Below are 26,965 nucleotides of genomic sequence, written 5' to 3'. Positions count from 1 at the left end.
GCTGTATGACACTGTACCAATAGTCAACAATAATGTATAGTTAAAAATCTGTTAAGGGCAGATCTCATGGTAAGTGTTTTTACCATAATAAAATAGAAAAATCTCTAAAAATTGATAGAAAAAAGGAATGTCATCTAGCCTAAGTAAAATATTTAGGATGGATCACATCTTAACTTTTTAAACGGATATTAATGTGGATGAAAAATCTGTTGTGTCATTAAAAATTTCCAACTTAACTTGTCATTAAAAATTTCCATAATTTGCTCCAACTGTCATCAATCAGGAAACTTTCTTTGTTCCTAACCCACATTCCTCACACATTAGCCTAAATTATTTTGCTCCATTGTAAGGGCAATCAACTGTCACCATTCTTGATATAATTCATCATGATTTAAAAAACGTTATTAAAATAATCTTCATGCTTAAAAACACAGTTCTTTTAAAATATTTATTTATAAGTAGTACGTATTAATTCCTCATCTACAGATGAGCTTTATTCTTTTCCTCTAAACATTTTCTAATTTTTCTCATAAAATATGAGCCTGATAACTAAACTGGAGCTGAGTAGCCTGAAATGTTAATGAATATTACATGCATCAACTTTATTTTGTGATAGTAATATAAAATCCAATATTTACAGTTAAAAAAAAAATTAATAATTCCTTGGCAAACATTTTAAGGCTGATGTTGACATTCCATTTCACAAATGAGAAAACTGAGACAGAGAGAAGGCATAACTTAGCAAAAAGACATGGCTAACTAGTAAGCGCCAGAATTGGGAATCAGTATCAGGTCTCTTATTAGAACTCTCTGGCTGTTTCCATGACATTGTGATTTGTGTGAGTGCAGAGCTGAAAAGGTGTATTTGCCAGCCCTTCTTAAGGACCATCATTGGGTTTCCCTGACAGGACATATATTTATAGGTTCTCCACAGCTTAACAAAAGACACTAACTAGCATATGATCTTAAAACATTGACAGCCATGGTGTTCCACAACTTCTAAAAATTCAACAAAAGTCACCCAGTCATCCAGAAATGGGATCATATGGACTCAAAATAGTTATCAATACATTACATATTTGTAACTAATTTAACCATCTACTCCAAACAATATAGCCAACAGCTAAAAACAGCACCATTAATTTAAGGCAATGGCACTTAAGGAGTTAATATGCAGAGAGGCAAAATATCTTAATCAAAAAAAGCATATGCCTCCCTTTTTACCTTCCCTGGCATGGGATTTGATGCTTTGCTTTATGACTGGCCAGCTGGCTGCTAGCTAGATAAACAGAGAACCTTTGCCCATCTCACAGGCTTTTGTGATTAAGGTCTGGCATCTTTAAGAAGACATTCCACACTGAGCCATGTCAGAAGGAGAGGGTTAAGGAAAATGGGAGAAGTCGGATTTGTTGGCTAGTGAGGACTAGGGGTGTGAGCCAGACTGTCCAGGAAGCCTGATGCTCCCTACAAGGCAAGGTTGAGCAGACTACAGCAATGGGCTTTTCATTCAAGGGAGCTCAAGATGAACATACACTTCAAAATCTAGTCTGAGAATCTTCCTACTTCGCTTCAGCCCAAATCAGATTTCCTTTGCTCCTTGCAAATTCACTCACCTTTAAATTTTCTCCTGGAACCACACCAAATCTGACATCCTCTTGATTTTAGCTTTGAGTAATTTTAACAAAATTCTTAATGACCTAACTTGAAGTCAGTAGCCCCTGGTTCCTCAGACAACCTTAAAATGAACACACGGAGAGAAATGTTCTGTGTTCAGGATTTACCTTGGATGATTCTAGAGTAGATTTAATGTTGCTTGTCATACATCGCTAAAATAGGTTTGCCATTTGAAGAACTAAAATTATTGTTCAGGAGTGACTTCCATAAAAATACTTTGGATAAGAAAATTAAAGACAACACGGTGGTCCTATGAAGAGTCATATCTGCAGGTACCACAGAGCATTTCTTTGCAGAACTCCTTTATTCCACTCCCTCTTCTCCCAGTAGGTGAGTAAATTGATGTCGAGAATGTCGTGACCGTAACAGGGTGATTCAAAAAGAATTGAACATTTATATATAAACGTGTGGTCAAAACCGATTTTAATAGTTATTTTCATAATATTACAAATGGTTGGTCTGTGCTAACAGAACACATCAATTCTATACCTAAATTAATTCCATCCCCTTTGTTGCACATCATCATCAACAGTTGAAGGAGATAGTCATGATGCAATCCTTTATTTCCTCAAGGATGTAAGCAAGAGGTGATACAAACATGAAGTTTGTGATGCATCCCAACATTAAAAAATTGCAGAAAACCTACTCTAGTAATATATTTTTGAAAGTTCCATTTTCTTTTGAATCATCCTTGATTTCAGAAAACCACTTGAAAAGGTCTTCCATGTTATCCTGATTAATAAGACATTGAATTAATAAGACACTGAAAGGAGGATGGATGGTTGGATAGCTGAAGAATCCTCATCTGGCTAAACATAATAATTCTTCTGTGAAAGTAGGTCCATGTGGCAGCCTGAAGAGGGGCTGGATGAGCCTGAGTGAAAGGTCTGCTCATTGGATTTGTTGATGATACAGTCTGGGAGGGGAAGCTTGAATGATAGATGAGAAAGTCAACATCGACTGAAAATTATCACAGGCTCTAGCACTGGACTGAACCCACAGGATTAAATTTAATCATAATGAACACAAACTGCACAAGTTCAAGATGAGATAATCTTGATTTGACTGCAGTTCATGTAATCTGGGATTTTAATTGACCATAAAGATTTATACATGCCAAAATTTTGATATAAAAGCAACAACATTCTACTTTCCTCCAAGCCCCTGACAAATCTCCCTAGAATTCATCTCTGTACAATCTTTGGCTGCATGAAGAAAGGCGTGTGTTCAGATCACAGGAAGGGTTGATCCTAGCATACTCTGAATTAATCACCTCACAACTATAGTATCGTGTTTTGTTCTGACACTGACATTGACAAATCCGATGCATTTATACTGGGAGAGACAGACTATACAGAGGACCAGAAACTGTCATGTAAAGAGGGGTTGAGGAACTGTGAATATATTTTAAAGAAGGAAAGACTCAAAGGCTCACGTAGACATACATTTAAAGAAGTATAGTACAGTGATTAAGAGTATGGGCTCTGGCATCAGAGGCCTGATACATCATAGGCATTTAATAAATGCTTTATCTCTCCTTTGTAAAGACATACTACACAAAGAACCAAGGTCCCAGAAGTAATTATAAAGGAGGTACATACACACACTAGTTAAGCACCTGGTAGCAACAGCAAGGCAAATAATAGCCACTCTTTATCACCTGCCCCACAGCTGGCAATAGTTGTCATGAAAATGATGTGGTGTGCTGAAATGGTAGTTGCCTCCTGGTAACTGAACAAGAAGGCAGCTTGAGTGAGAGCGAACTGCCTTTTTTTTCTTTTTTCTTTTTTTAAGGAAGAAATTTACATTTAAGATATTGTGAGTTTTAGTGGGTCCAAGTCAACTAAAAATAGAGTTAGCTCTCAGAAAATAAAATACCTTTTATCTTCTCTAATCTTGGCTCTCTTTTGTTTGTTTGTTTGTTTGTTTGTTTTTCATAAACTTTGACAAATGCATTTACCCCCCTGATGTCATGATATTGTGCTGTTTTGTCCCCCAATGAAATTACCTGCTATTGAAGCTTAATGAAAAATACATTCGTTTCCGCTTCACAGCTATCAGAAGAATCTATTACAGTGTTTGTTTTCTCTTCATGTGAGATAATTTGGGGAAATGCTAGCTCCTCACTCCACAGAAGGTCACTAACTAAAATGAGATGGTTTAATTGATAAGTACTCTTTAAGGAATGTGGAGTATTCCCAAGATCCTATCCTGGCAGGGCTCTGGGCTTTGGAATGAAATCAAAGTCTTGTTAAAAGCTCAGCATCTAAATGTAGCCATTCAGAAAATAACCATGAAAATTCCTTTTTTCCCCTTAAGCTATCCGTTCTTTAAAGTGTCGTGAAATGTAAAATAATTTTAAAGGTCTTACCCACTTAGCTCAAATATAAAATACATACAATGTCAAAATGGGTTAGAGTTTAAGCATAACACTTATAACTTGATTATTTAATATATATTATTTCATGTATAAGTGATAAATGTGTGTAATAAACATACATCTGTCTCTCTCAATATTATACACACACACACACACACACACGCACATATATATATAATTTACATGGATAGATAATTCCTTCTGAGAGTCAATTATATCACTGAGTATTATCATACAAAATGCAGGAAAGTATTAATATAGTTCCTTGGGAACCCATAGGATTTTTCTGTTTTGGTATGCTTTATCTATTCCCTACCTCAATAAAGGCACTGGCTCCAAGGAAAACTAACAAACCAGGTTCCCAAAACAAAATTCTAAAGGTTGAGAAGTCAGGGCAAAGACCCACTGAGATGATTTGATATGGAGGTAGGCAGATAATCATGAAGTCTTTGAACCAAATTTATTTCATTAGATTCCACTTCTAGACTTCTTCTATAAATGAAACTTTCCCATGCCCATTTAGTTCCACTTATGTAATATGTTTGTTCAACACAATCCTTCAGTTAAATCATTAAAGGGCACCAACTGCCTTACTATTACATGCCTCAAACATTCTGGCCCAGTTTCCCTCTGCAGCCTCCACTTCCCTTCCCCCATGATTCACCATACACCAGTTCCCCTCACCCTTTAGCCTCTCCCGTCTTCCCCGAACCTCTTTCTGCTTCAGGGTAGTCACACATCCTGTTCATCCTCCTCATCTTAGCCTGGCTTATCCTCATCCTTGAACCCTAGCCTAAACATTGTTTCTGAAGGAAGGTCTTTCCTCTAACTTCAGTCTACTCCTCCGTGCACTAGATCAAGATCTGGGGTTATGAATTCCCACAGCTTGATAGTTGTCTTTCATGGCACTTAGCGTGATTGCCACAATTTTCAGTTCCCTGTGTAATGACTTGTTTAGCGTCTGTCTCTTCTACTAGACTGTAAACCCCATTATGGCAGAAGTGGTGCTGACACAGTGAGATGGTACTTGGCACACAGTAGATATGCCATGAATACTTCTGGAATGAATGAATAGGAGGAACCCACTGAGAATCTAAAGCTACTTGCACTTCATTTCCATCCACTTGGGTGATGCCTGACTGGAAAATTTTGGTCTTAAGTTTATTTAAGAAAGTGTCAGAACCCCTGCCCCCTTTCTTTTTGCCCTCCCCATACCCCCCTGCACCCCAACACACACACCTCAGGGAGTCTGTGAAAACTGCCAGTGAGAGATACTACTTTTTACTGCAGAATCTTGTCGCATATTCTGGAATTTTATAGATAATATACACTTGTAGTTTTGCCCCCGTGGTTACTAGAAAGGAGAGTGTTCTTAATGAAACTTGAATGCTCCTGCCCTTCCCATTACCAGGTGATGGTAAGACTAATGATTGAGTAGAGGAGAATTAGAAAAATAACTAGCCATAAATTAAATCCTACTATGATCTAATTCTACTGAGATTCTTCTTTACAAAATACAAGCAGCTCTGCCTAAGTTCTCCATTTGAACCCAAAGGTGTACTTTCATTCAGCTTAGTGCACACCTTTGGGAAAAAATATAGCTCCAAATTATGAAACTAACACATTTCCACATTTCTTCTGATAAACTGAAATGGGTCTGGCACCACCCTCAGGCATTCTACAGAATTTACAAAACAAAGAAAATATTAAAAATCAAAAGAAAAAGGAAAATATTTTTGTATTTCTAAAAGGCAATCTCTTATGAATATAACCCTAGTAGAAAATAAAATATCTTTGACTGATGCTGTCTGTAGTAAAATGGACACAGGGACAAGTCTAAATGGTTTATTAAGTAAGAAAGACTGAACATATGAAAAATTGTTCTCTCCTAGAATATTTCTAACCCACACATGTAATTTATATCATGGCACAATTCGACAAAAAAGGTCTACTGTTTTTGGCAAAACATGCTTACATGCTGCAAACATGCTTAATTAGGATGCAAGTTGAAAGCACAGTTTGATACGCTTGACAGCCATGCTTTAGACAGCAATTTCTACTATTATTATTATTATTTTACTTATGGAAACCTATGAAAGGCAGAAATATAGAAGCAGAAGACAAAGTTACTAAAGACATTTTAATCTCACGATTCTCATTTGTGTGTCCACATCACAAGTATTATGCTCTGAACATGCCCAACTTGGAAGAGTAATGAAAGAAATTGTTTTGGGAATGAAAGCTTACTCCCATGGATATTTGAAAAAGATGTCAGCATTTAAGTTAATCAATATCTGTTTCTAGTGGGCTTTACTTTGAGAAGTGATGGCCTCTTTCTGGGAAAGAAGGATAATTCTTTAACCTGACATTCCATTCCATTTACTTTAAGATGTAAATAAATGCCTCCATTAAATGAAGGCCATGGTCAGTTAACATCCAGAGCAGTCTTTTCTATATTGCAGCTACTTACTCACCATTCAGTAGGAACAGCTAGATCCTAAAAATAAATCTAAGAGAATATAACACAGGGCACCATTTTCAAACTGGTAATCCCAGTTTTTCCAGGGCTGTGTCTTATAATTCTGTGTTTTTATGGATTATAGATTAAGGATGTAAAAAGGGAGGTCCAGTTTATAGGTCTGTATGAGGCACAAGAGGAACCTGGTTATATTACCTGAATATTCTAGCTATTTCACTTAAATTTTAGTTACCATTTTTAAGAGGTAACTATGTGTGACAAAAAGGTAATATGTAGAGTTAAAGCATTATATGAAATAGTGGAAAGAGTTCTGGCCTCTGTTGCCTTCCCTCTACTCGCTATATGACCTCGGATAAATTATTTCAGTAACTTTCAGCTCTGGGCCCTAACTTCCCATTTGGTTGCCTCATCTGCAAATGACAGTTATTGTGATGAGGATCAGGGAAAATCATGAAGTCTACAAAAATGGTTTTGATAGTTTGAAAAGGCATATAAGATTGGAATGTTTCTGTGATAACTTGAAAATTATATCTACCAGAGATCACCAATCTGAAGAGTTACAAGTTAACAACTTCAGGAGTGGATATCTGACCTGAGTTATCTGGGTTTACTGTTTTAAGTTCTTATTTTACCTCTGTAGACATAGCCTTAGAGTTCAGTAAAATGTGAAAAAGTTAACTAGGTACTCTATTTTGTGAGATTCTATTAAAATTTTCAGTGATTTATTTTCTATTATAAAAATAATACACGCTTATTTTAGAAGCTTCCAACAGCTCAGAATGGTGTAAAGAAAAGGACTTTCCCTCCACTGCTGCTTGCTTTCTCTTGCTCTCCCTCTTCTGTGCCCTTCCCCTCCCCCACCTCCCTCCCTCTTTTCCTCCCCTCCTCCTCATCCTCTCTCTCTGTCTCTGTCTGTCTGTCTGTCTCTCTCTCTCTCTCACACACACACACATGCACGCACGACTCCCCATTTTCACTTCCCAGAAATAACTATTATGGACAGTTTTTTATAAAATCGAATACTTTGAAAATGGAAAACACTGGAAAACAATTTATGCATTTAAAAAAATTAAATTAAAGAAAAATCTAGAATTATGCCATGCCACTCAGAGTTGGTGAAATCTCAACTTCCCTTGGAAAACAGAATGACCAATTGCTGGGCGAGGGAACTGAAACAATAGTCTTGTAAACAAACTGTCCAAAGCTTATGGCTAGAGAGGGCCCACAGCAATGATGAGACAAAGCCTTTAAGGAACAGCACCTCCTCCTTGTGGTTAACAACTTGATGACTTTCTTCAACATGTTTTAATGATTATCATACCTTCCCCTTCACAAAGGATTGATTTATTATGGTTTAAATTTAAAGAATACTGGTTTCCTAGTTTTGAATCAGGCTTATATTACACAACACATAAAATCAGTGACTTTGTTCTAGGCAAGAAAAATCACAGTGTTCATTTAAGTTCAAAAGGAATGGTCCTGGGGAAAAATTCCTCGTGTAGGTCTACATGCTAGCTAACTGGTCTCATCACCAGCTTTGCCACCGCTACTCCTTTCCCCATAGCTGTCATCAGCACCACCGCTCTTAACACTTCTACGGCACCTTAAAATTCACAAACGACTTCACAAGTTCTTTATTCTAATCCTCGAAACAATTTTATCAGGTAGAAGGTACAATCTTAGCTTTTCAAATGCAGATAAAAATCTAAAGCTCAGAGAAGGGAAGTGATTGGCCCAAGATTATTCATCCGTAAAGGTATACTTGGCCAGGTATACTGATGACTTTCACATGTCTATCTCCAATTCAGAGCTCTCCTGTCAAGCTGCAGGATGCACAATCAATACTTAACATCTGCACTTTAGAATTCAAAATGTAGTTAAACTCAGTTGCCAGGCTAAGTCCATAATATTCTCCCATAAACTTGTTTCTCATTCAGAGGATTTCTTTCTCAGTGACTGGCACCATTATTCTTTCAGTTGTTCAAGCCCCAAACCTAGGCATCCCCTCTACCCACCATCCGTTTTCTCAACATACACGTATACACCATCACCACATCCTATAGATTTTGCCTTCTGAAGATTTCTCAAATCTGTCCATTTTTCACTGTCTCCACTATGAACACTGTAGTCCAATACTCCAGTATCTCTCATTGAAATCATTTCCATGTTACACCTTGCCTTTCCCTCACCACCCCCATTCTACTCATTCTCCACATGCAGCCAGAGTAATCAGGTAATTCTTCTGCCTAAAATCTTTTGCTTTGTGTGGCCTATAAGGGCCAGTGTGATCTCATCCCTGTAAACTGGCAAGATAAATGAGCTCATCCCATAGTTTCAGAATATCATGATGTTGTTTAAAAAGTAAATATTTAAGCTTCTGTTTTTTTAATAATGCATAACATTTAATAAGTTAAATGCATTGATTAATTATAGAATGAAGTTTGCACTTGTGGATATTTTTAAGCATTAGTAACACACGATCATATATAAATCTTATTAATCTTTCTGAATTTCTTTCTTAAATGTAACCAAATTCATTTTATTATAACATGTGCATTACTATATACATGTACAAATACATATAACAATATATATTGTATTTATATCCTATACATAAATAATTTATGTAACTAATTTATTTCACCGTGTGTGATACCTGTCTCATGCCTTTGGAGAACTGGAGATAGGGAGGCTGGGACACTCCTCCCGTGTTGTTTAGATTACTCATCTCAGAGTCTGAAAAAGAGGGTCCGCTTCATGCGTGTGCGATTTGTGCACTTGCCAGGGCCTGCACTTAGAAGAGCTTCATGTTTGGTTTATGGTTCAAATGACAAACTGTGTAAGTGTTTTACACAGTACCTAGGACATGATAAACACTCAACGAATGTAGCTATCATCATCGATAGGATTTTTCCTCCAGTATTTTAATCTATTAAATAGTTACCTTATTGACAGGAATAATGTTTTTGACGTTGTAGTAGAAGCCAAAATAAACCATGTTGAAAACCCCATGACGTCCCAAAGTTGCTGTAAATCCTTTGTTGAGGCCCTGGAGTCCCAAGCCTTCCTTCTTAATGATGTGTCTTGCATAACTCATAGTGGATGGTTGCTGCAGGAGAGAGGGGCAAAGCCAGGAAGATCATCTTTGGGAATGTGAAATAGAGTAAATTCTGAATGTAGCCTCCTTTCAAGCCAGAATCGTTAGAGACTTTTTTCCCCCCAAACATGAACTATCATGCCTAAATCCCTGCTTTTAAAATTAGGAAACCCAAAAAGTAAACAAAATTGCATGCATAACAACAGGCCTTAAAGGGAAGATTGTTGGCAAAGAAAAACATAGTTGGTGGAATTAGTGAAACTCATGTCATGTAATAACTATCACCACTTTCAACATGTAAATAGTTGTATCCGATTCTGGATTATCCACACTAATGGAGGGGATTAGGCATATGGATTCACTGGTAGTCCATAACCGTGTGTAATCCGAAAGGAATTTATATTTGGTTCATGAATTCAGCATATTTACCTTTCTAATTACGTTTTTCTAAAGCGGATGTTACAGTTAGTCTTGATTCCATTACCTCAATAGTTTAAACTGACACTAGTTTAGAAATCGGGCACGGATAAACAGCAGTTGATTGTAGACTTACTTCCTCAAGAGAGCAGGCAATCAATGTGTGTATTACTTGCTATGATAGATGATAAATCAATAGTGTTGGGAGTACTAGGTTACTTTAATTTACTCCTTTCTAACCCTCTGATTGATTACCCGAGGTTAAAATACCTTGGCTGCTGAAATCCAGTCTATTGCTACTTGTGGAACATGGTAAAGAGCTCACCATAGTTTGCCCTGAGGTTTATAATTCATTACGATTACAACTTCTATGGGTTTAAACAGTCGCTAAAGGTTGAGCGACTGTTTCCTTTCTGGAGGTATAGTACAATCAGTATCTCTCCTTGTTAAATTCTGACTGAATAGCAAATAGGGGGAAGTATTCAGTATTTATTTATTTATTTTGCCCATGAGGCAAGCGGCTGACATGACATTTGTTTGCTATTTCACTGAAGCAGGTTGCTGGAGCTGTTGTGGCAGTCTGATGTGCTCTCTGACTAAAGAGTTTTCTTATCATATGCAATTAGAGCTGCATCAGCAGAGCAGCATAGAACAAATCCAATCAAGGCTTTTCATCCAACTTGTATTTATAGCTATGTAATTAACATGATACATTAAATGAGCTTGTTTATATGGTAAATCCCATAGTTTTTGCTCATAAATGTTTTTAAAACTCTAGCTACAATTCTACACTCAACTTCCTCTTTTCATTTGAGAGGATTAATTACAATAAATTATATTAAGCTTAAGAAAACCCTTGTAATATGAAAAAAATCACAGGAGAATGTATCTTAAAACAATAAAAGACATTTCGTATAGGAAAACCAAAAATTTTCAGAAGGTGAAAGTTCACTCTCTGTTTTACAAAATGGGACTTTGTTTGTGTTCTGGCACACTGACTATCAACCCGAATTGTTTATTTTGCTTTTCAAAATAGACCTAAGGACAAGTTGAGCAGAAGTTCATTTCTGTTGGAAAGACTCTAGAAGTGCTGAGCAAACTGCTAGGCACTGCTCTCTTTCTTTGAGGAAGGCAGTCTGGAGGGCAGAGGAAAGAGGAGGTGGCTTTCCTGGGGATGGAAGGAATAGGGCCAAAGTGGGGCTGCCTGGGTCCAGCCCGACCAACACTGGTGCTCCCTGCATCCAAACCGAGCTTTCTCTCCATCCTCACTCACTCTGAGGCCTTGAGGGCAGGAGAGATGAGAACTCAGAGTCCATCTAGATCCTAGAGCAACAGAGGAACCATCGGCTTTGAATGGAAGTGCAGATTAACATGACTTTCCCTAAATAAAACAGGTGGAAAGATGTTTCCATTGTTTAAAAATGCTAGTGTGCTAAATTATCAGAATTAAAAGAAAAGACTTCTACTAGATCTTGGTGAGGATGAGCAAATATTCAAACGACATATACTGATAGTCTATTGCCTGATTTTCACTGGCTTAAGTGTTAGGTGGGTACAAAGAAGTATAACATGGATTTGGAACTCAAGTGCCTTGTCGAGTTTGAACTCTAGTTGTGAATCAATAAGTAAATCAGAGAGTAGTATAGTAGCTAGAAATAAGGGATCCGAACACACACAACCCCAGGTTTGAGTCTCAGCATCACCACTTGCTAGCTCAGGGAATTATTTTACCCTCTGATTTATCCTCACTTTACTCACTTGTGAAATAAAGATAATAATAAAATCTTAGGATTGCTGTGATGTTATATAAGTCAATGAATTTTGTCCTGTGTAAGCATTCACTGTACGTTAGCTGTTAATAATAATAGCAATTGTGCTGATAATAAAAAGTAGTTATAATAATAAAATAACAGGTAATTATTTTGTTCGTTGAAGGTGACAACAATCGAAAGATGGAGGCTGATTTGAGGGAGGGGAAGGATATGCAAAACTAGTCTCTTCTTTCTCATTCTTTCTGGCTATCCCTTCCTTTTACCCAGAGCTCTGGACCCTTGTGACAAAGTCTAATAGAAATGCCTCCAGAGTGCAAGATCATAGGTCTGCTTCCTCTGAGGCTCAACCAAATCTAATCCCTGGGCTGGAGATCTCTTTCCAGGGATAGTTTCTTACCCCAGGGGCTTTCCTCTCTGGAGCAGTAGGTCCTGTAAATTGGCCTCTCCACTATCCCTCGGTAAGCATCTCCCTAAGAATTCTCTACTTGGTAAGTGTACGGACTATAGAAGCAAGGCCACAGAGGAGCAAAGATTGGGATTGGAAAAGCACATTAACCGGGTCTCCACTTCACACAGTTTATAGCCCAGAGAGCACAGTCATGCATGTTACTAAGTACCTGGAACACAGTAAGTGTTCATCAGTATTATCCATGATCGTAGATGCTTAGTACTTGACGTATGTCATCTTATTTAATCTTTTCAACAAGTGTTTGAGATTGGTATTATCAATACCCCCATCTGACAGATGAGGAAACTAAGTTCCTGGCTCAAAACCACAGAGTCGGTGGTAGTGCCAAAGCTCAAACAGAGCCCTGCCACCACCCCAGACTCCAAGTTTGTACTTTTATTCTCTGCACGGTCCTGTCATCCTAGCATATATGATTGCTTCTCTCAACAGCCCTGTAAGGTGGGCAGCACTTATATTCTCCTCATTTTGCAGTGAGGAAACCAAGGATTATTAAGTAATACTCCCAAAGTGAAAACACTGGTAAATGGCTTCACCAGACTTCTGCATCAAATTCGGTGCTATTCACATTCTGTGGACTCATTCTTGTTGTAAACGTGTGGTAAGATTTTCAGAATTTGATAATCCAACTTATTAGGTGACAGATACATAATAACAGATATATTTTTTTCTGGCAACTTGGGGCCTCGAGATAAAGAAAAACCTGAACTCTAATTCCCATAAAAATTAGAAATGTGCTTTTTGTTTCATTCAGCGACATTGTGTCACACACATGTAAGCAAATATTTAATTAGAAAGGCAAAACACGACTTCCACTAGGATGCTTAAGTAGGAAAATATAGAGTCATTTTGACTAGATCTCTGTAAACACAAGGAATTTTACTAAACTTATTTGATTACTGGGCTTCCATTTCAAAACAAAATGGTGACTGATTAGCATCATCAGCCAAATGATTCCCAAACTATCCAACCCAGCAGGTCACCCGCCAGTTCAGTTTCCTTCTAATATTTAGAGTCATTCCAATTTTCATACCTAGTTAACAATTGTGGGCAAAATGGCATTTTAACTTTCTTAGATATAACTTTTCATCGAGTGCACCAGAGCTGCAAGCATGGAAGAATAGGTGGATTGGAATGCTGCTACTATTGTGATACCACATTGGTTTATAGAAATCTCAGCTCACTAGTCCCTGCCAGAAGTATTTCCATCTGAAAGAACTCAAAGTCTCCTTTCACTCTGATTTCAGCTATTGCCAACTGCCAATTTTGAGAACTCCCTGTTCTCTCATGCATCGTTTATTCAACAACATCTACTGAGAGCCTCCTAGGTGTCATGTACTGTGTTAAGTGTCTAGTATAGTACTTGGCTCATATTCTAGAAACTTAATTTTTTGCTTTGATTTTTATTTGGAGAGATATGCTGATATTTTTATATCTACCCATGAACTATTTCATGATGGTTATGAAATATGGAATCAAATTTCTGTTTTAAAAGTCCTTAAGAAGCTTAAAGAAAAGAGAAGATCCTTTGCCTACACAATGCTTCCCGACACCACTCCGGGGCACTGATTCCTTACTCACTGAGAGCCTGGTATTACCAACAAATCGCTGAGATGACTTATGGCAGCCTGAGCTATTTTTCCTGGAGTTCTTCCATCCAACTACTGACCATAGCTGACTTTGATTAGCTTGGGAGATCACAGACAGAGGTTTTAGGCAGCAGGAGCTACTCCCTGGGTAAACAGCTATCAGAGAATGGCTAATAGGTACGGGTGTGGGGTGTGTGTCAGTGGATTTCCTCCATCTCTAAAGCCAGAGAAGAGCTCTAGGCACACCATGTCAAAAGCACGCTCCACATGTGTTCCTTTCCTTGCTTCCTATGGCAAGGTGAATTTTGCTGCATTTTAGAGCCAATAGAATATGGGTGTTGCATTGGATTTCATCACATGGCTGAAAAGCAAACCGGATGAGACGTTTATACAATGGAGTGAGTGTACATATCCGGGCCTTCAGAGAAATATTGCTTTGTTAAAAAAGAGGAGACCCAATTGCTACATTTAGGTAGGAAAATAACCTTGCTCTTCAGGAGACAGAAGATAATTTGTGCTTTTCATTACTCAAATGAAGTCTCGAAGCATTTTCATACATTTAAAAAAAAAAAAAGAAAAACCTTCCTTTTTATTTGAGAATAGAATATAAGTAAAAGGAGAGGAATTAGGCTAAAAATTCCACATTTACAATTTCTTTTAGCTTAGATATTTCACTAATTCATCATTACAGTTTATTTGAATAGGACATGATTATGGACAAAAAGACACCCAAAGTATAATTATATTCTATCTAGAGTTTACATTTGATAAACAGATCTAGTTTAAAACAATCTGTGAGTGGAGGATAATTTGCTGCAAACAAACTCTCCCAGATGCTGAGCCACAAAGCAACGTCAATGCCAAGCTGCTACTGAATAACTGTTGCTGGGGAGCACGGGGCCCTCCAGGAGACACGACGCTGACCCTGCACTGTTGGCAGAACACAGGGGAAGGTGGCCAAACACAGGGGACACTGCTAAGAGGAGACTGACAACGTGGAAGTGGCCTTTGCTTTTTCCTGGTTCCAGAAACACTTTTGATTTTTCCCTTAAGCTTCTTACTTACTCACATTTCTTTACCTTAATGAAAGCACTATGGTTGTCTCGGAAGAACCCCTTCTGTTAATGCTCAGTTCCTCAGAGCCACTAACTTCACTGAGCTTTATTTTCCCTATCCACAAAATAGAGATAAAGCCGCCAACCTTCTAGGGATAATGGGAAAATTTGAAATATCAAGTGTGTATGAGCATCAGGCAAAGTGAAAGTATACACAGCAGTTACCAGAGCGATGGGATTAGAGGAAGGTGTTGGCAGAAATCAATTACTTTTCATTATATAGCTCTATATTACTTGATTTGTGGGAAAAAAACATGTATTACTTTTGTACTTTACATAATTACATGCATTTAAAAAATCAAATAAAAGAAAAAAACACGCGAGGCATCTTGAACAGTATCTGGCATATAGTAGATATTCTATAAATGGTAGCTATTATCATTATTTCAAAGCCTCAATTCTGAAAGCAAAAATCTAGGGTTCCTGGCACAGCTGAATGGAAGCCTGAAATCTATTTTCTGTAAATGACAATAGAGAAGCAAATTGGCTGCTGCCTTAGGTATTGTTGAAAGATAACTGTAGGAATGGAATCATATACATAACTCACTTTTCTGCCTGCAAGAATCACAGGCTGGAAAGAAATAATTTATGTACTAAACAGTTTCCAGACAGTGTTTCACAGAGTAATGCAGGAAAAATTTGAACTTAACTCAATACATCGTTCATGAATGTTGACATGCCCTTGAAGCTGGCTTCCCACACTATCTGTAAGCAGAGCCACACACTCACTCTCTAGATAACTCAACTTCGTCTCTCTTTCTTGAAAGAGAAGATAACAAAATACAGTTCTTTCACTTTATGCAGACTCTACATAATATAGCTAACTTTAAACATTTGTTAATTGCCTATGGAGGAAATAATCACGAAGCTTTTGTGATATCATATGATCTAATTGGTTTTTATTAGATTATTAAGCTCCCAGAATAGTGTCTAGAATCTATACTGAGTGATATTATCCAAAACCAGAATCAAACCCTGAACTAATTCTTTGAAAATCCCTATCTTTAAAGATTCTATCATCACTAACGCATTTGCTATCTATTCATTGATCCTTAAAATTATAATCATAGAGCATAGGTAGTAGACTATTTCTTTCTTGGGCTGAATGTCTTTAAAAACTAAATAGAGATGAAACAGGGTTTAACAATTTCCTGAAGGTTTAGTTTCATATTTGGGGGTGAGAATGATCACGTTCATATGTAATATAGATAAAAACGACAGACTAGAAGGAAAACCCGTGCCCCATACACATATCAGAGGCCAATACTATAGACCTCAAGAGAAAGAAAATATAACCCGTTAGCCAAATAATAACTTTGAAGTAGATTTCAAAGAGGAGGGAAGAACTGGGAAACAATTCATATAAGATTTTGCTTCTAGGGAGAAATTCACATTTTCCAGGCTAGCCGAGAACATGCCAGCCAAACGCTGCTTGTCTTAGCACAACTGATATGGGACTTCTAGTTCTTATAAATATACAGATAAAAGAAAGATGCATTCAGTTAAGAGGGAAGAAAGTTCCTATAAAGATGACAAGCTACAAAGTCACACTTTCGGCAAGACTGGACGTGCAAACCATTTCCAACAGAGGAATCCTCGAGCAGGCCTAGTCCTAAGCCAAAGAGACTACCAACCAGAACAACACTTTTCTTGGGTTTAGTTTGAAGGACGGGGGGAAATTTGGGGCTATCTCAATTTTATCTGAACATGTTTTTACACCCACTGAACCAAACCAGAGCATGACAAAGCTGTGATTACTTTGCTCCCCACAGAAGGTCAAGCATATTTAAATTAGAGACCGGTTTTCTTTATTTACTGTGAATGTTAAGATGCTGGCCAAGATTCTGGTGTTAGAATTGAAGGAAGTGTGGCAGGGATTATAGTCTTTGATTGATATGGTGGTAATTTAAAAAGTGGAGGAAAGACAAGCACACCTATTGAAATACTTATTCAGAAGCTGGAAGGATATGAGAGAAGTATCAGAAACCAAATTAACCACAGTTTCCTTTAAAATTTTAGGCTAGTTTATGGCTAACCTGGGTGGGAAGGTATATTTTATGGGTAACATACTTCTGACTGGCTAGAGAATTAGTCCTAGACCACAGAGAGAGAATCCAGGCAGCTGGAGCCAACAGAGGACTTACCATTCCTGGAAAAGTCCTGATGGGAACTGCACTCGGGGCTCCAAGAACATAACACATAGAGCCTCTGCTCTCAGCCAGTAATGCCCTTGTACCCCAGCTAGAGGGGCCCCTGTCCTGGATCTCATGTTTCAAAGGGTCCCATTCTGGCCCTCTGCCAGCCATGCCCTCCCCAGAGCACCAAGGGGGCATCTACTTACATTCCACAACCTCCTTCAAGACGATGATTTGTGCACCTGGGACCACGACAGTCCTTTTGCTTCAACTTCATCACTCTGCCAACGCCTCTAAGACTTTAAGTGTAATATTAAGTGTAATATTGACTACTATTGCCCTAGGCTGTCTTCTACTTCAGTCTCAACTGCACCAACTTCTTATGAAATTTTCACGTTTAAAGGACCACGTTGTGACTTACTTCAGGCTGACAAAATAGGAAAATCCACAGTTATTGTGTAGGATCCATAGTAGTTCAGATCCAGGAGCGGGCAGGAAGGCTGAACGGTAGACATGTTGCCTGAAAAAACTCCCAGTATTGGCAGAACGAGAGTTATCTACCTGCAAAATAAGCCTTTGGAAAAACCGCTTTGCTTTTCTTAAAGGTTCTGCCAAGCCATGTGGCCATCCTGCTCGCCGCCCAGCCACCGAATGCTCCACCACAGCTGGCAGCTGCAATCGACTGAAAAGGCTGAACATGAGCCTAGTTCACAACCTCTATGTGAAGGGACTACGAAGTCTTGAGCGAGAATCCACATTAACTTTATACAGCTATTTCACAGGAAGAATATCTTGATTGTGGTAGAATTCTTTCCAATGTGGCTTCGAATATTTTTAGTTTCATCTCTAACTTCTGTTGCTCCGTGCTAGTTATTTACAGCAATCAGATACCCAGCTATTGTTTATAATAGTGGACCCTCAGCTGAGTATAGAGACCTTGTCAATAAGCACTATAACTAGGCTGCCAGCCCTTAATCCCTGATAAAGAATTCAGTCTGTGCTGGCAGCTGAGAATGACTTAAAGAAGACTGACCATTGCCCAGTAAGCTGTTTTTGTGCCCACAACTGGAGTCAGCTGTGACCGCTCAATATCAATCAGGGCAATATCTCAGGATAAATCTGTCTCTACTTAAACGTAAGGATTTATAAGATCGACTTGCATTGACAAATAGTTATCATTGGTTAAGTGCCTACCATGTACCAGGCACTGTGTTAAGACTTCTGCATATATCATTACATTTAAATTCTCATAAAAAGCCTGTTGTAATAATAACTACTAACACTTGTTAAACCATCACTGTATGCCAGACTTCACCCATCTCTCTCTTTTAACTCTCATCACAGAATTTGGTGTGGCTATTACTATTCTTCCCTAACAAAAGAGGAACCTGGTTGAGCCCTAAGATGGGTCAGCAAGTCATTCCCACCTGGATCAGCTATAAAGTTTCTCCCCAAAAGCAGGCTCGATCCTCGAAGAGCCATTAGAACATTTCTTTTGGATTACTTACTTTTCTCTATACTGTTCTGTATTTTCTAAAATTTCTACAATAAGCAACTGTTACTTTTTTTGTATACATATTTTTATGATTATATAAGCAATGAGAAATATATGGAACATATATCTTTTAACTACGGGTTTCAGAGAGTGATGGTGAGACAAGGGAGAGGCAGGTGTAAGCAAAAGAGAAAAAAAGGACTGTGCTAAAAACCAGCAGTTAGAATGGGTTCTCCCTTATGCATTTTTTTCTTTTTTAAAAAAATTTATTTATTTAAATTAGTTTCAAGTATACAGTACATTGGTTGGACATCTATATAGTTACTTTTTAAAGTAAATGTTCACAGAACACTGAATACATTCTCATGGTAAACATTCAGCTACACAAAGCCCTTTCCTTTAATTCTTGCCTTCCTCTCCCTGATTCCAATCTCCTTTCCAGAAGTAACCAGTGAGAAGTTTGTATGAATTCCTCTAGATCTACATTTTCTTATAAGGAAGTCACTACTCACATGTGGCTATGGAGCACTTAAATGTCCCAGTTCAAAGTCAAATGTGCTCATACTCTTAAAATACATGAGATTTAAAGGCTAAGTATGAAAATCAGTGTAAATGATCTCATATAATTTTTATAGTGATTACACGTCGAGATGATAATATTTTGGATATACTGGGTTAAGTAAAATATAGCATTTAATTAATTTCATCTGCTTCTTTTTACTTTTTTGAATATAGCTATTAGAAAATGTGGCTCACATTACATTTCTATTGGACAGCGGTGCTCTAGAATCTAGATCATTATTAGTACATTTATACACATATGTATACACAGAAATATAAGATTTTTGGTGTTTTCTAACATAAATATGCATTCTTTTTACTTGGATTAAAACATTTTTTCTTAAAAAGAGTATAATTTGTAAATGCTTTGGGCAGTAAAATAATTCCTTTCTTCCTCCCTTTCTCTTTCCCTTCCTTTTCCTCTTATCCTTCTCCACCCATACTTCTTGACAATCTACAAAACCTCAGAGTGAAGAAAGCAATAATTATTCTTGGCTGTACAAATGCTAAAGTGGCACACCTAATATTTATATGAATTCAACACAAGTACAGACGAACCAAAGGTACCCTTTTGTTGGATAAAGGAAAGTCCTAGTCAGTGGAGGAAGGCTTTGGAGTTAATGGGACCTGGACAAAAGACACAGGAAATAACTGCATTGCCAAAAGTGACTGGTAGTTATTTTTAAATAACTAGATCCAAATTTGCTATTCTTATTGCATTATCTCTTTCAGATATTTTTTGCAATAGGCATAGTCCCATTACTTTGTAATGGGTGATTATGTACTACTAACTACTTTAGATTTGATCAATATTGCCTATAAAGTGCCACCTCAATTCAGCTACTGAATCCTGATAGTCGCTGGAAATAAATGCTGACACATGTTGACATATGCAATTCCTAATTTGCTAAGTTCCAACTTAGTTAAAGATGGCAAATATTTTATAATGTACCTAATAGATTTTATTTTGTCTAATATTTGAGAATGAATCCAGTTTGGTGCAAAGTAAATGACCCCATTTCTGCAAAAGAAATGATCACAAACAAGTGCCCCTTTCTCTTCCACTTAAAAAATGGCTATATGTACACAAACAATTTACACGGACTGCACTTATGTAAATGAGTTGGGAATAAATACACATATCACTCTTGTGTTGGGCTGGAAGAGTGTTTACCTTGTTCTAGCAAGGCCTTAACACATGCAAAACATTAACAGCTCTTACTTGGCTTTAGTGTAGAACCTCCTTGAAGGCAGAGGGAAAAAAAAGAACATTAGCTATGAGTAGAGGTGCTGTGATAACTCATTATTTTCATTCTTGTGAATGCTCCTTGGTGCTCTGTTCCACTTGCATCCTCTGGTTACATGCCATCTTGATAAAGGACTGCAGCCGAAGGCCTTTATATTCCTTTGCTTACTCGTTGCTGCTCTAAGACAAGCTTCCCAGTACAGAAAATAAGGCATTGGATAGGGAGCTCCAAAATTTTCTTCTAGCTGGTAATTTTCCTAGTCTAACAAATCAAATTTTCCTTGAGCAGATTCCATGGGGCTGTTTTTTTTTTTTTAAGTTTATTAAATTTATTGGGGTGACATTGGTTAATTAAATTATAGAGGTTTCAAGTGTACAATTCTGTAATACATCATCTGTACATTACATTGTGTATTCATAGGGGCTGTTTTACATGCTCCATATTGATAGGACATTTGAAAAAGATCTTTTTCATTTCCTCCTATTCTTCATCATCTTTTTGCATCATTCTAGGAAGAATAGTGAGAAAGCAAAACAAAAACAAAGACTAGAGTAACAGGGATTTTCAACCTTTTCTGAAGTGCTATATATCACTGCAATTAAGATAATCTTTTGAAACTTAAAAGGAAAATCTCCTTTAATTAGGACTGACTTCATCTGAGGCCGATCGGCTTGCAAGCCAGTTTTTACTACCTTCAAAGGATTAACCACGATGGCTTCTGTTAGTCCAGATCCCAGTCCAGCAATGGCAAATGTCTAGAAAAATTAAATCAGTCGATCCTCTAAAACAGATACCATCTGCTGTAGCAGGCCAACCCTTTTCTCCTTGGTCTTTGGCAGCTACAGGTAAATAGGGCCCTCCTCTTCCTTCCCACACCCCTGCTCAGGCAGTATCAGCAGGCAGGAAGTGGGTGAGGGTGAGGGGAGTCTCCACCAACTAACAGCTGCTTAAGTAGTAAGCAGGGGATCTTTTCTACAGAGAAAGCCAGATCAGCAATTATTCCAAACCAATTTATACCACATGCTACCTCGCTGTGGAATTAAATTAAAATGCTAGGAAAGGACCTGGAACAACTATCCCCTTATTTTTTCTCTACCTTGTGCTTGGCATCCAAAAGAATAAAACAAGAACAGTTGGATTTGGTGATTTAAAGGGAATTATTAGGCAACTGGAAGGAAGCAAAGGCAACATACTCTAAGGGAAGCTGTCTTCATGGAACATTGTGTACCAGCGATTAAATGTCAAGACCCATCATTTCTCAAGTGGTGATGTCTACACAGGTTTAGTAACTTGCTCATTCAGACTTAACCAAAAGACAAGCTTGACAGACTATCAGAATCTTTGGGGGAGGGCAGTGGGTGGAGTAGGGAAAGGAGTGAGGTAATTTCAAAAAAAATGACTTCATAATTTTTTTTAAAGCATAATAATATTATCGCCTCAGTGGCTTTTGCTATAGTCTATTCTAGTATAATGTGAAATAGAAGTGTTGCCAAACAAAAGGAAAACATTTCCAAATATGTCACCATAGAGTACATTAAAACGCTAAAATAAAAATATGTAAACATGTGTCTGTACATCAGACCTAAGTGCATTTTTGTTAACAATAATTTTCTATGGCTTTAGCAAGTGAATAAGAGCTAGGTTCATAATTTTTTATATATACTAAAAAATAATCTTTTATATTTCCTCAATAATAGGAAAACTTTAAATGATTACCTCTGCAAATGTGTTCCGATTGGCTTGCAAGCCAATTTTTACTACCTCAAAAGGGTTAACCACGATGGCTTCTGTTAGTCCAGATCCCAGTCCAGCAATGGCAAATGTCTAGAAAAATTAAATTAGTCAATACTTTAAAATAAGTTATCATATGTACTGGGTTAAGCATCCTACTCGTAACACTATGCTGCTAAATGTTATGATGAGACTAGAGAAACTGACACAAATGCACCATATACCGTTACTAAACAGCTTTAGTTCTTGATTAGATGCTGACAATTCATGAAGAAGAAATCACAGAAGCTGAAAACCACATCCTAACAATTCAAAATAAAATGTCAAAGCCCCATCAACAATGACTTTTTCCTTTAATGAAAAGAAAGGTTGTTTTACTGATTTAAGGTGAATACTAAAACGTCTGCATATGTAACAATTAAAAGAGAGTTTGACTTGTAAAAGGAGAGCTTCGTTTTTAAACATCTACTTAAATACAGTTACTGAGCTGATAAAAAATCCAAGGAGCAGAACCACAAATAAAATATTTATAAAAAGCTAAATTTCAGGTAACCAAACAGTATATAGCTCAAAACATTTAAATGTACAGCCGTGTTCTTAGAGTCACTATTCTAGATGATCATCAAACCAAAAATTATTTTTTATTCATCCTTTCACTCTTTTTTTTTTTTAAACTGATAATTGCCCTGTTCTTCTAGTCCTAGAAGCAGAGGAATGAAAGCTGAGATCAGAAATGTCTAGGTCGTTCTGAAGGGCTCACCTAAAATCTAGAACATTTATCCAAGAATGTCCACATGACAGGTTCTTATTTTCTATCCGTTAAGAATTTGGGCAATAGGAAAGAACGACTTTCTAGAATTTTCCTCTACAGAACGCTTAAAAAAATTTAGGAAATCTATATCAAAAATAACCATGACAACACACACACACACACACACACACACGCACGCACGCACACACAGAGCAGGAAAACAAAATGAAACAAAGCTTCAAACCTGCAAAACAGATGCTAAAAAAATTCTTAAGTGCTGAAGCTCTAATTCCAGGAGAGGAAGTAGTGCTACATACAATTAAGAGGAGAAAAAAGCCAATGAAGTGTAAAGAACAGATAACTCTTATGAGGAGTCTCTAATTTCTTTAAAGTAGGAGACTAAAGGAGAAAAGGGAGAAAGGAATGTTCCATAACCTCAGAAGGGGAGGCAAGGTGGAACGAGGGCAGGATCCAGAGCTAAGAGGTCTGGGTTTAGTTCCTGGTTCTGCCACTTATTGGCTGATTTAGACCAGAGCTGTCACGTACATTAGTTTGTGTATGTGGAGGCCGAAGTCCAGCCTGTACCCCACTTGCCAAGCCAGAGCCCTGGAGAGGCATCAGTCAGGAAAAAGGGGTGCCTTATAATAATTCACATAAAGACACCATATGTGCTAGCTGTAGCTCTCTCTGTGCTTAAATCACTGAATCTTTTATAAGCCACCGTTTTCTCATCTGTAAAATGGAGATAGTAACATCTAATCTCTCTACCTAATAAAGTTATTATGACAGTCAAAATCATGTGTTAAATCCTTTTGTAAAGTGCTATACAAAAACCATTCTTATCGTTGCACATAAAAATGGAGAGGAAGAATGGCATTGCGTACAGATTCTAGCAGAGAGGAAATAACTAATGATGTTTTCTTTTCATGCCACTCATTACAATTTTAAACATATTTGTATAGAGTAACAGGCCAAATATTTTATTCATTTATCTCAGACTTCCATCATGGAAGCCAAAGTGGGGAAAAAAAAATACTAGTCCCAACCTTTTTGACTGAAAAAGCTAAAATCCAGATGTTCAGGTTTTTATTACTACATGCAATCTTCCAAGTAATTCACTTTTTTGTTCTTCTATAAACTCAGCTACATTTGCTGTCAGAAATAGTGTTCAGCAGTCCCTTGTCAAAAGAATTGATCAGCTATCAGCAGATCATGTTACTTGGATTGTTCCAGAGACTAGCAGTAACTGTCGGGTTCCCAGCCTCCCAGGCTTTTCATGTGAGAGCACCAGGGGACATTTAACAGCTGTTTAAGTGTCTAGCTGTATCAAAAAGAAACTGGAATAAATGAGCTCAAGAAAAGGGGGAAAACTCTATACAGTTTGCATGCATTCGGTATGGTAGCTGGAGTGGCCAAATGCTTTTCTGTTTCAATCCTCAAGAGAGTTGAAAGAACTGCATTCTCTCACATGGTACTGATGCTCCACACAGAACAGCCAGCTGGCCCTCTGGAGACCATATTTTATGGTCTTTTTCTAGAAAGGTTTTTCATCCTCTTTTTAACAAGATGTTTTCAAAGTTAAGAGTGACATTAAGGGAAGACGCTGAGGAATTAAAAAAAAAAATCTTAGCTAATTTTAGAACTCATGCTCCCAGTTCTTCCATATTAGGCCACCTCACAGCCACCTTGTTTAGGTAGGAGGCTAACGAAAGGTTTCTCTGTCATACCACTAAGCGATGCTATTAGTTTTCTTAATATGATCCTTCCTAGAAAAGGGACATGTATGATTTTTTAAATAACAGATACTTTTTGGACAGTCTATTTGGCAGAGTAAATATTTTGAAATGAACCTTTACAAGTGAAATAATTGAAGAGTTGAAGCTCAGAACACTACCTCTCTGGTTGAGTTTTGAGGTACATTTCAGCAGGCAAACTGGGCTATTTTCCTAGAGGCTGGAAATCACATTGCCAACTGGAGGGCCAATGCAGATATTTCACTTTCTTTTGTTTTGTAGATTTGAAGGGAGAAATTACTGCATTTGCTATCTCTGGGGCTCTCACTGCATACATATTTGTAGAACTCACTTGGTCAATATAACTTAACTTGTTTTATGAAAAGTGGCTAAGTCACCAAGAAAGAAAGGAGTGGCACTGGGAAATGTTCAAATCACCAAGTGATTTTCATGTAATAGTTGAGATGTGTCATTGTGAGATCACTCTTCTCCCTGACTATAAAAGGACCTTCAGTCTGTGTCTGACCACAGAGTGACCTATCTTTACTATAGCTTAAGTAAAATCTGAAAAAGTGACCTGTTAGGAAATAATTTTAGGAATATTGACTTTTGCATGAATAGATATGTGCAGTATGTATGTAAAGATATGCATGTTTTGGCTTTAAAGGTGCTTTGAAAAACGTACTCTTTATTTTATATTTTTGACCATATCTCATATAAACCTTTCTACACGTATCATTATTATCATAAATTCATCACTAGGTGCCGTAAAATAGCCAAATTGTGAGTTATTAGGAAGATGGCTTTCAACAAGTAGCTGAACATTGAATAACTCGAATTCATATTTTAGTAGCTGGACTTGGGGAATCAAAAGGCTTTTTGTTTCCAGATTTTGCTTTATGAAATAACACACACACTTAAGCATAATAAATACTCTCACTTACCAACGCTGGTGACGGTGACACATATTCTAGCAATTTCTTATACTGCTCAAAGGTGAAAAACTGTGAAAGAAAACCGAACCCAGAGATTTATAACAATTTCCTGCAACAAACCCTTTAATTGACTCAAATTTCTTTAGTAAATCATTATATTAGCCATCAATTTAAAAAAATGATAAACCATCAAAGAGTTTTTAATCTGGTCTCGGGCAGTTGCTCTTGGATCTTACTTTAACATTCACATTTTTAAATGCAGCTACAATAACCTACAGAAGAGCTATTGGATTCCTCTATAGCAGTAAATGAACCATACAGTTTCCATTTACCATGACCATTTTCAGTTTTCCGAGACATCAATAGACTTCTTTTCTATGGCAGTGATTCAAAATTACAGGCACAGAGACCTGAAATCTTTGGTCTCCTCTGTTTTCTCTATGAATTGCTTTCGCAGCATATGCCCGATTTTCTAACTTCTCAGCTTTGACTTGCATTTGTATTGCTGTGTATCTCTGCCGTTCCATGGAATTTCTAAACACTTAGTGATGATGAAGATGCCATGATAAACGAGGAAAGGACCCAACGAGGTTATATAGTCTGTCCCTGCTTAAAAGCAGACTGTTCTCTACCTGAACAGAGGAGAGCTGCTTATTCCTTCCTTTAAAATATGATGATGAAGAAGATTTTCTTGGTTCCTTCCAAAGATGATGTTTAATATTATTTCCATGGAGGCAAATCTAATCAATCACTTCGTATAATACACCCAGAATACATTTTTTTCTCTGCCCTTTCTATAGTCTACACTTTGGGCAACAACTCTGCTTGAACATGATGTTTTGCTCCCGAGTATTCTGTCAGATAGCTGCGAACATTGCCAATAAGACATTCTCTTAGGTCCTGCGAGGGTCTGTTTCTGAAGACCCCAGAAATGGCATGGATGTTTCATGGTCTCACATGTCTCCTACTCTCTTACTTCATAACCCACTAAAATGGAGCAAGAAAAAAAAATGTAGATTTGAGAGCTAAATAATACTCTGTTGTTAGAAAGAGGTCATTCTATAATGTAGGTATGGCTCTACATGAGTGTTTGGGCAGGCCAAGAGTCATCACATCACCAGATAGATTTCAATTCTCTCAAAGAACCAAGGACTACTTTTGTGCCATGCTTCTTTAGAATAACTATGGATGTAGTCTTTTCTAGAACAGGGATTCATTCATCCACTCATTCGACAACTATTTTATCGGATGCCTGCTGTGTTCTAAGAGGCACTGGGGATGCAGTAGTAAACAAAGAGAACCCCTGCCTTCTCGCTCTAACATTCTAGTGGATGGTGATAACCTGCAACTATCCTGGGGTTATAACAATACCACCAGGGGCTACCACT

The 26,965-nt window shown here is 37.5% G+C and overlaps 1 protein-coding gene across 3 annotated transcripts in view; it reads right to left on the bottom strand.

Annotated features, from left to right (window-relative positions):
- The window catches only part of SLC25A21 (solute carrier family 25 member 21), a 437,307-nt gene that overhangs the window by 12,421 nt on the left and 397,921 nt on the right, over window positions 1-26,965 (bottom strand). For all 3 annotated transcript variants that reach the window (XM_011376513.2, XM_023522305.1, XM_023522310.1), the window contains 3 exons: window positions 25,587-25,646; window positions 22,144-22,251; window positions 9,478-9,642 (listed from right to left, as the gene is read on the bottom strand). In XM_011376513.2, coding sequence (XP_011374815.1) covers window positions 9,478-9,642; window positions 22,144-22,251; window positions 25,587-25,646 — 333 coding nt within the window. The remainder of the gene's footprint in view (window positions 1-9,477; window positions 9,643-22,143; window positions 22,252-25,586; window positions 25,647-26,965) is intronic.

Source organism: Pteropus vampyrus, unplaced genomic scaffold (assembly GCF_000151845.1).
Source record: "Pteropus vampyrus isolate Shadow unplaced genomic scaffold, Pvam_2.0 Scaffold10, whole genome shotgun sequence".
NCBI classification, from domain to species: domain Eukaryota; kingdom Metazoa; phylum Chordata; class Mammalia; order Chiroptera; family Pteropodidae; genus Pteropus; species Pteropus vampyrus.
The sequence above is the reverse complement of the archived record's forward strand: the minus strand, read 5'-3'. Positions and strand labels throughout refer to the sequence as shown.